This window comes from Nicotiana attenuata, chromosome 10, assembly GCF_001879085.1.
Source record: "Nicotiana attenuata strain UT chromosome 10, NIATTr2, whole genome shotgun sequence".
Taxonomy (NCBI): Eukaryota; Viridiplantae; Streptophyta; class Magnoliopsida; order Solanales; family Solanaceae; genus Nicotiana; species Nicotiana attenuata.
The window spans coordinates 50070322-50081279 of NC_031998.1; the positions used below are offsets into that span (position 1 = coordinate 50070322).

At 36.8% G+C, this 10958-nt stretch overlaps 1 protein-coding gene across 2 annotated transcripts; it reads left to right on the forward strand.

The window, feature by feature from the left end:
* LOC109233505 (WEB family protein At2g17940-like) lies at nt 5911-8193 on the forward strand. Of its 2 annotated transcripts, none has more exons than XM_019399393.1 (2): nt 5911-6315; nt 7375-8193. In XM_019399393.1, exons 1-2 carry the CDS (start codon nt 6172-6174, stop codon nt 7894-7896), a joined length of 666 nt encoding a protein of 221 aa, XP_019254938.1. In that variant the 5' UTR covers nt 5911-6171; the 3' UTR covers nt 7897-8193. The 2 variants fall into 2 exon arrangements, with proteins under 2 accessions (XP_019254938.1, XP_019254937.1); XM_019399392.1 differs by having other exon boundaries at nt 5914-6315; nt 7369-8193.

The following is a 10958-nucleotide window of genomic DNA, read 5'->3' on the forward strand; positions in this document are numbered from 1 at the left end:
CGTTTGAGATTAATCTTAAAAAAAATATATATAAAAAGAAAAAAGAAAAGGAATACCAATATTAATTTATGTGATTTTCTAGAAGGGTCTAAGAGGGTTTAATCCCAGCCATATATTTAAATGGCCTTGGCTTGGATGGTGACACGTTGAAGAAGGGGATGGGGGTATGGGGTGGTGCTTGGAAGTTGGAACGGTAAAAGGCAAATATTACCATTAATTAGAAGAGACATGGGTACCTAAAATAGTGTGATTTGAACCCCTTTTTTATGCAAATTAATTGAGAACAATTAAGTTAATTAGTGCTGTAGAAATTATAAATGGAGACTTAATTGACCATCCAATAATATTGGACTTTGCCAAGATGATCCAAGTTACGTTTAAAAGTCCTTTTTCACTTTAAATTATACTATGCTTTCATAATTCTAATAATTTAAAATAAAATATATATTATATCATATTGTTATAAAAACTAATATTTAAAATATATATAGAATAAGAAATAGAGAAATAAATTATAATTGGCAAATAATATTTGTATTAATTATTACGATGTATTAACATTATATAATAATATGATGGTGATTAAGTAACTAAAATAGTAATAATGATATAACTATAATAAATAAACATGCTAAATTATATTAAGGCTAATAATTATATTTTATTTTTAAAATCTTAAGGCAAGAAAAATATAACAATTTTTTTTGTATAAAAATATATAAAATATATTTTGTAAATCATTAAGAATAAGGAAGTATAGAGAAATTGATTAGGAAAGAGGAGGGCCAAAATTGGTTGTCAACACGACTCAAGGGCCAAAGCATGAATATACCTCGAATACTCGGGGACTGTCATCGACAGTCAACATATTCGAGTCATCCAAACTCGACTTCATAAGACCTCAAAGAGGCATCCCTTCGACATGAAGGCTAAGGCCATCATACTCGAGGACTAACCTTTCGAACAAGTTCAAAAGGTTTATCGGAAAACAAGTCCAAGAGACATACCCGAAGGCTACGGCCACATTAAAGGCTACGGCCACATTAAAGACTACGGTCATATAAGAAAGGCTACGACCGAAATAATGCGGCTCGGAGATGTCCGACTTCCGCCATAAGTTAAAGGCCTTCAAATACATTGAAAAACCGGTTAAATTAGGCTACCCTTGGCAAAAGCAAATAAAAAAGGGCTCCGATAAAATCAGCCCTCCAATAACTTAAAGGCTTCGATAACATCAACCTTCGAAAAGAGCCTCAAGAGGAATTTCAATTATCGTAACACAAACGGATTACAAATGAGGTTCTGATCGCTCGAACCTTCAAAAAACCCCAACGGGTACAAAAAACACATGTTAAGGCATGAAGAAATTTTCACTAAGTCTTTTAGCCGAAAAGAGGGAAAAATTATAGCCGCTTTAGAGGCCGAATTGGCCCAACTTAAAGAGCCTAAGGTCCGACCTAAAAGAGCCTAAGGGCCAATATAAAAGAGCCTAAAGGCCGAAGCATGTAGAGTTCGAGGATTAACAAAAACCTTAAGAGGTATTCTATTATAAGTTCAAAGATCGCCTATTGATCACTAAAAAAACCTAAGGGTTTTTTCTATTCTAAGTACGAGCCAGTGCTCACTTGATCGTTAAAGTTATAACATCAAAAAATTTCACAAATGAAGACGAAGCAGAATTCAATACAAATTGGAGATAAAGCGAAAAGAAAGGGATTCCTTATATTCATAAAGAGTATTTACAATGCCCACAAAGGGACTTATACAAAACCAAAAAACAAAAGAGCCTAAGCTACTTTGGGAGCCACGTCCTCGGAAACCACATCCCGGGAGCTACATCCTTAGGAGCCGCATCTTCAGGAACCTCCTCCTCGGGGACTTCATCCTCATCTCCTCCGCTCTCGGAGCCGCTGGCAGAATCCTCACCATCAGAGATTAAAGCAGCAGCCTTGTCCTCCAAAGTTTTTGCTTTATCAATGTCAGCAGAGAGGTCGAAGCCACGAGCGTGCACTTCCTCGAGAGTTTCTCTCCGGGATTATCGCCTGGCGTGATCAAGAGCACATGATAATTTGACTTCAGCCACTATTGAGATTTCATGTGCCCGAATGTTGGCAGCTTCAGCGTCAGCTCGATAAGGACACAAATGCCTCTATATCGGATTTGGCCTTCGCAATCTCAACGGACGATTTAGCTTCGAGCTCCTCAATCTTTTGGCTCCGGGCCAGGATTTCTCCCTTTACATTTTAAAGCTGGCGCTCGATCGAGGTCAGCTGATCCCGAAGCTTGTCTTTCTCTGAGGCGAGACGATCCATATATTGCTTCCACCCCAAGGTCTCGGCCTCTTTCACCTTGAGCTCCTCTCGAAGCTGCTCCACCAGCTCACCCTTCTGCTGGGCCTGCAAAGTTGAAGTATTAGTTACTAAATCAAATGAGTGCGTAACAGGCCAAAGGATACATTACCTTTTCAATGAGCTCAGTCTGCTCTTGACGAGCTTTCGCCAATTCAACTCGGACATCCCTGACCCCCTCCTCTTTCTGTACATAGAGGCGCTTGAGGCCGTCCCTCTCTTCCACCAGCTTCTTGAGTTCGGTTTTGCATCGGGCAAGCTCGGCTCGAGATTTGTAAAATGCTTATCGATGAAGCGCCACAGCCTTCACACAAAGAAAAGGAGTCGGACAGAGAAAAACGAGAATAAAACTCGAGCGTAATTATGAAGACAAAAACTTACTTGTTTGAAAAGTCTCTGGGCCTCATCAAAGATAAACGAGGCGTCAGGATCGGGACCATCTTCGATCCCTGCAAGGCACTCCCGAAAAATATCACTCCCTTCATAGGTCGTTCCCACATCAGGAGTCCTCATGGCCCGGGCATCTCTGAATTGCCCTTTGGAGAACATAGGGCCCGGCGGCGAGTCATCCACATTAATTATCCCAAGTGATTCACTTGGGATATTATCCTCTCTATGGAGGGCCTCATAACTAGGCTCCTCGGTCTCGCCCGCCAAATGTCCCCTGGGACGAGATGCATTTTTACCACCTAATGGCTCGGGGACTCTGCTCGAGATCCCCTCCAAAAATTCTTCAGTTCGAGGTTGAACCGCATCAGCAACCATCGGTTGATCGGCCTTCGAAGCGTCAATGCTTCCTCTTTTTCGAGTTACCAACAGGCAGTCGTCATCTTCTCCCTCCTCCTCGTCATCCCGAAGGTGTTGGGCTGCTTCTGAAGATAGGGCCACGGGATCGGCCCTAGGCTTTCGAGCCTTAATTTTTTTTGGCTTCGGGGAACTTGCAGACGACCCCCTTTTCCTCTTCTTTTCGTTGGTCGATTTTGGGATTTCTTCTTCACCGGGCGGGGGCGGCCGCGTAGCAACGGCGTCTCCGAGGCCTGCATAATGGTAAAGTGAGTATTCCATTAAGAAACATCAATATGTAAACAAGAGAACTCACCATGGTTTTTAGCTTCCCATCGACCCTTGGCCAAATCAAGCCAACTGCGTTTCGCGTAGGAAGAAGTGGAGGCCAATTGCCGGACCCAACCTGCGAGGTCCGGAACCGCACCAGGAAACCAAGAGACAGCTGCATCATCAGAAAATAATTAGATCGAGAAAGAATAGGGAAAGCAGGATATTAATCACCATCGATAAGTTTGTGCTTACGTTTCATGTTCTACTCCTCGGGGAATGGCATCCTCTCAGCAGGAATCAGATTGGAGGTCCTAACTCGGACAAACTGGCTCATCCATCCTCTGTCCTTGTCCTCATCAATGCTGGAGAAAAGGGACTTCGAGGATCGGCGCTGAAGCGGCCCGAGAAATATTTGATCATATTGACGATGTGCCAGAAAGAAGGGTAGATCTGGCCAAGCGTCACCTGGTATTGTTGGAAAAAATTCAAGAATCACTGGGTCAATGGAACCAGAGCTGGATCTACGGGACCCAATGTGAAAGGGTAGGTATACACGCTTAAGTACCCTACTTTATGGGTGGTAATGTCATCTTCTTGGGAAGGGATCACAACATCCTTATTCTCCCAATTGCAATCCTTTTTCACCTACTCAAGTTCATCTTCGGTTATCAAGCTGATGTATCGAGACATGGGCTCACATCGGCCTGGTGTCGATGCAGGTTTATCGATTTTAAAATTGAAAGTTAGCTCGCATGGCTCGGGAATACACTCCTCGATACGAGGAGGTACCACCGTTCTACCTCTGGCTGGCCGCGATGATGAAGTTTTTTCTTTCTGAGGAACGGTTTTAGATGTTTTAGCCATTGTGGTTGAGAAATTCAAGAGAAGAGAATGAGATGATGCTATAGTAAGAACAAATGGAGAAAAGGGTGAACTCAGAGAAGTTGAAGCTAGTGAGATTTTAAGGGTGATTTGAGAAGTAAAGATTGCAAAAATTGTAAAATTGGCCTATTTATAGAGGCCACTTTAACGGTTTGGGGAAACCAACGGCCGACCATCAGCCGCCTCCAAGTAATGACCTTGGGAACTATGCAGAAGCGACCTTTCAATCGATTCAGTCGCTGACGTCACGAGATTGACACCATGATCGAGGCATCGGAGCATCGAGGATCAAGTCGTTTCTTATCATCTTATTCTAAGAAACGCGGAGACTATCTGTATATGGTCAAAATCAAGTATGCTCGATTTATGGGCTCGAGGAACCACTTCAAGAATCGGTCCGAAGTACACTGGGTTCGAGGCTGACGGTAGAGTTCGAAAATCGAAGATCAAAGTGACCGATGAATATTGAGGCCGAACGTGACTGGCTTCGAGATAATGCCGTTGTGGCTTCGTAACAGAATGAGCAAGATTCCTGCCACGTCCCCAAGATCGTGGCGTAAATTCCGGAATAGATTTGTACGAGTTAGTACTAATCCGTACTAGGCGGTTAGACAGCTGTCCCAATAAGATTCTTACCTTATTTAGGGTTCCCCTATTATATAAAGGGGACCCCAATCATTTGTAACCATCATCAATCATTGGCAAAGAATATACTCTCTTACTTTTTGGCTCAAATTTCATTAGAATCGTCTTTTTACTTGATTGTTCTTGCTTTATTATTCTTAGCCAACCTCGAGGCCACCTTAGCTCGAGGTCGAGACTGTCTTACACACTGGTTTGATTTTACTTATTTCCTTCATTTATAATTTAATTTTCTTGGTTATTGATTAGTATTGAACTAAATCAGATATCTTTAAAATCATAATATCAAATTTAATTGTTACTCGTATTTTCGAGGTAAATAATGTCTATATTTTTTTCTTATACGATTATGATGACTTCTTTTTATATATTCTTTCTTGACAAGTAGCCGCTTTAATTTTATTTCAAGACGATCAAGATTGTTTTGTTCTAAATATAAGTGAAAAATACTAGAAATTCAGCAATCATATCAATCTGTACAACCAATATATAATTATATAAGAGCTTTTTCTTGATGTCCCTTTCGTAAACTCCTATGATTTTGATCGGAATTAAGCATGAAAATAGACCATATACATATCTAGTTACAAACATATATACGTAGTTATATATACAGGAAACAGTTGCCGTATATAAAGACACAAAAATACATATTGAATTGGATCAGGAGGAAGGTCAATTTCAGAAAAAACGAAGTTTGGGTCCCTTTAAAGGTCCACTTTTGGTGAGGGTGGCGGCACCAAGACTTGCAAAATCTCTTTCACAACTACATTTATTTTTTCTTTTTCTAATTCTTATCTCTTTGTTTAGGGAAATTCTTATTGCTGTAAGATTTAGTAGGCATTTGAAATGTGATGGTGCAACCACCAAACAGACCATTATAAGCAGTAAATATCACCATCAAATAACAAACAAATCAAATATATATCTTCTAGTGAAGTGAACGCGAAGAAATGAATTCCCCCACCTCCAACACCCTTAGCTCCTTCCCTAAAATGATTTTCATGACATTCTTTATTAGGTAATCCTAGAATTATCCTACCAATTTGTAACAAACAACCTCTTTCTTCGTCCTCTCATATATAAACCTAAATTTGACAATCAAAATGACAATACAAAATTTCGTCGTCAACTTCATTAATGCAGTTGCTGAGGAGTTTTTAGTTTCCTTTTAATTAATTACCAGTACTGCACAAATAGAAAAGAAGAAGCTGAGTTATATTTCTGCATTCTGAAAAGGAAAATGGAAAGGGAATTAGAAGGAGTGGTGGTGCGGGGACGTGTGGAGATTGACATGCGGCAGCCTTTTCGGTCGGTGAAGGAAGCAGTTATGTTGTTTGGGGAAAAGGTGTTGGCTGGAGAAATTCATGCTAAGCAGCTTAAAGAGGTTTTTTTCCCTTCATTTATAGCTTTTCTGTGTTAACCTCTTTCTCAAGTTCTGATCGTTGAAAGGCTTTGATCTTGAATAAGCCTCATATATAATCGACTAACAGTCCATCATGCATATTATGGACTTAATTTCTATATGATGCATTATCAATATATTCCCAAGTATTTTAATGCTGAGTTTGAGTATTATGCATTGTGAGTTGTGACACATATTTTCAGTCAGTCACTTATAAATGATACGTAAATTCTGTGATAGTACATTGGTCAGTGGTAACCTAGTAAAGCAGTAGTTAACCTGTTACTTATAGGAAAAATGACACTGTATAACTGCCGTAAAATTAATCGCCAAAAAAAAAATGTATAAAATTTGAATATATTTGTTATATATATATACATTGTGTATTTTATATACAAAAATTATGCAAAGTTTATACACTTTTCTGGCTACGAGACGTAAATAGTTTTTAGCGTGGGCTAAAGTGATAATACCCCTTACTTATGTTATGATAAAAAATTAAACTACAAACTGATAGTGCGCCCATTTGATTACATGGAATTATACTAACCGACTGAAATTAAACCATATACAACACGTATGGTAGGGGCACTAAAATTCTGAATGTGTTTGCATGGAATATCATCACACATGCTACCGGAATAATTAAGTTTGCCTTCGGTTATAGATTTGACTGAAATTTGAAAAAAGAATTTTTGAAGTTGTGTTGAAAAATAAATTGTGAAAGTTGAAAGTTGTGTTTGGACATATATTTTACTTGAAGAAAAGTTGCAAGTTTTGTGAGAGAGAAAATTTTCTACCCGAAAAATGTCCTAAACCAGTTTTTAGGAACTTGAAAATTTTTGTTTTTTTATTTTTCAAAACTTGATCATATTTCATAAACAAACGATGTTTTCAATTTATTTTTTTGAAAAAATTAACCAAAATCTATGGCCAAAGAGGAGCTGACGATGGAGTATTATAAAATTGGCTACATGACTAGCAAAGTTCTACTACTCGCTACAAATTTATCAGTATCTCAATGATCAACGTCAGGTGCAGACAAAGGCAAGTGGTGGACAAAACCAACCCAAATTTGGAGGAGCAGTAAGAGTTGAGCTTGAAGAGACAAAACAAAGCCTCCAGAAAGCTAAAGAAGAAGGAACATTTATGGCCCATTGCCTTCAATCTCTTAAAGAAGAGCTGGAACTGACAAGAAGAGAGATACAACAATTGAAGACAAGAGAACCCCAACACAAAGTACCATTAATCATGATTGATCCAGAGATTGAAGAGCTAAAATTCATTGAGCAACCATCGTCAAAAGTTGAAGTCAAAACACAAACCGGAGAGGAAGATGATGATGAGGAGGAGGAGGAGGAGGAGATCGAGTTCCAGAAAAAGAGATCTGTCAAGTTTGCTAGTCCCCCTCTGCTTACTAAGGTCATTGCTGTCAACGAAGAAGATGTCAAGAAAGAATGTGAGACTAGTCCTTCACAGCTCAAGAAGAAATTGAAGAGGAAGCCTTTAATCCCTTTAATTGGTGCCTTGTTTTCCAAGAAAAAGGGTAACCAGGAAAATTAATAATGCATGAATCTTAAAAGTACTAAACCTTGTTCCCCTGAGTACCTCTGAGCATAGAAGAAACATGCAATGATCGATATACAGCTTCTGGCCTTGTTTTAATTTGAATAAGGAATTAAATACTGTAGTAGAGTCACGAAAAGATATGTACTAGTACTATACTATTTTGTTAGCTTTAACTCAATGCCTATCATCAAATTATTAGTAATTCTCTTTTTGATTTTTTCATTCAATTATCTAGAAGTGTAGCTTCTTTTCTTTATAGTACATAAATAAAGTAAGTACCTTTTGGATATATGAGTGAGAAGCTGGTACTTCAACGAATCTTGATTGATCTTGTTCATTTTTTACTTTTTAGGTGTCAGCTGATTCATAGATTTAATTCGGTGAAATACTTTTCTTCAGTTTTGTCATCTGAAGAAACATCAAAGTAGCTAGAGTGAAAGGAGCATGCATATGCAGAATTAACTTAATTTTGTTGACTGCATAGTTGACCAAAGACATCTTATAGAGTTATAGTATAGTAAATTTCCCGTAGACAATTAGATGGCTCCTCTATATTACTGGTCAAAATGTTGGCTATAATTAATGCTTGTGCGTTGGCGGATACGCTGTTTGGATAAGCCCCATTTGTCTATAGTCTTTCGCTAATTAACTTAACTAGTTTTAGGGTATGCGCTTTCTGCGTGTAACCTATATCAACAAATATAAAATTTTAAAAATTATACAAATATTATTAAATATGTGTATAGTTGACGTGCAATTGTTAAGTGTCATTTCGAAAGTATTTCTACAACTTGATGTTTAGTTAATAGGTATAAGAATTGTAAATACCGAGATAATTTATATCTAATTATAGACTTTTTAGAATGTGTATTTATATTTTAATACATAATTTTTGTAAATGCCAAAACCAAAATTATATAGCTTGAATTTTATACCCTTTTGTTGATATGAAGTCCTCACTGCTTAATATAGTTTCATTTTTCATCCTAAACCTAAAACTAAATAAGAGCTGAAAGTAAGGAAAATTTCATTTTAAAAAAATCCTAAATCTAAAAACAGTATAAAGTGGTCGAAACTTTCCTAATATAGATTGAAAATACTTGAAATTTAGTACTCGTATATTTAATGAGAATTGAAATAAGGACTTCTAAAACTAAAAGGAATTTGAAAAATCAAAGTTCTAAAAGTAGAAAAACAATTAATGACTAATCCTAAATATTAGAGAATTATTAAATAACTATTTCCAAATGTTTAAAAAAACTAATACATGACTATTTTGTCCTGAACGGACTTTATTTTTAAAGGGTAAAAAAGGCGGACAACATTTCGCTAAAGGCCTTCGTGCTTTTAATATAGTATAGATAGATAGATATAGATTAAATAACTGTTTATAACTTGATAGGTGTTATAAATAGTATTTAATTTATGGTGAATGTCTATCTTTTAGAGAGATTTTAGGGTTTGTTACTTTGTGGCTAAGTCACTTTTTCCCTATAAATAGAGAGATTCTATTTTATGGTAAATCATTCCAAATCAATAAGAATTCTCTCTCTCTCTCTCTACTTTTTTATGCAATACTCTCTTCTTTTATTGTTTTATAACACGCTATCAGCACGAGACTCTAATCAATTGAGTAGAGGCATCTACTTTGGTCACCTGGCTTTAGGATACGTGCACGATGCTCAACTTGTACATAAAGGCCTTCGTACTTTTGATATAGTATAGATAGATAGATATAGATTAAATAACCGTTTATAACTTGATAGGTGTTATAAATAATATTTTATTTATGGTGAATGTCTATCTTTTAGAGAGATTTTAGGGTTTGTTACTTTGTGGCTAAGTCACTCTTTCCCTATAAATAGAAAATTTTATTCCATGGTAAATCATTCTAAATCAATAAGAATACTCTCTCTCTCTCTCTACTTTTCACTGCAATACTCTCTTCTTTTATTGTTTTATAACACGTTATCAGCACGAGACTCTAATAAATTGAGTAGAGGCATCTGCTTTGGTCACCTGACTTTAGGATACGTGCACGATTCTCAACTCGTACATAATATTTAGCATAATGATTTTCAATTGTTTCATGAACTTCCTTCAGGAATAAATTCTGAATTTAAGGTAAGTATTTTACTTTATTTTTCTCTTTTAAATACTTGAAATTTTTTTATTTGATTTTAAATACAAGCAAAGACAATAAATTTTGATTATAACTCTATTGGAGTTTGTAAGAAATTATAACCACCCGAAGTGATAAAATATCTATGTCTTGCCATGATCAAATTTATGTATGATTGTGAGCACATGAAGTCGAAACTCGTCCCATTGAATTTGCTTCATTCTCATTCGTTTAAGAGAATGTGGTAGCAGTTTGTACGTAATAAGCTGAAAGAAGACAAAATTATTACCGTGAAGTATCAATGGATGTGGACGTTGCAATATACGAAATTATAATTGTCATCATTGTGGCAATGAGAACAATAAGGATTCTCAAAATAATCCCTCACTCTGTGAAATTAATATTTGTCATCGATTAGACATGAAATTTCGTAAAGCACATATAGATGACTATAGTCCATCCATGATGTGAATGTGATATGAATACATATTCATTCCTAGAAGAATATGAACATGCTAGTGGTAGTGAATATACCACACTGTTTATCGTGAAAATGGTAATAACAATTAAATTTAATTATGGGACTCTAAAAATACGTGATCTATTTTTATGCTAGTTGTTAAGCAGTTGATGCTATGTGTGAGAGTTAGAAACGAGGTAAGATTTAGGAATAAGGTGATAACCAAACCGATAGGTTAACAATCGGGGCCTCGAGCTTGTTGATTCGGGGGCCTCGAGGTCGATTCCGATGCTCGGCTGGGAGTTATTGAAGGCAGTTGGAGAGCGACTAACAGTTATAATAAAATCAACGAAGGCACTTCATGGCCAATGATAAGCAATAAATGATGAACAATAATGAAGATAATAAATGGAAGCAATAATATCAAGAGAATGTGTAGAGAGCAGAGAGAATGTTCTTATGTATTTAGTATGG

What these genes read in the sequence shown, in the direction of transcription:
- LOC109233505 (XM_019399392.1), top strand. Translation starts at nt 6,172, where the DNA reads ATGGAAAGGGAATTAGAAGGAGTGGTGGTGCGGGGACGTGTGGAGATT. An exon ending in ATGCTAAGCAGCTTAAAGAG is followed by an intron (nt 6,316 to 7,368) that starts GTTTTTTTCCCT and finishes GATCAACGTCAG; the next exon opens with GTGCAGACAAAGGCAAGTGG.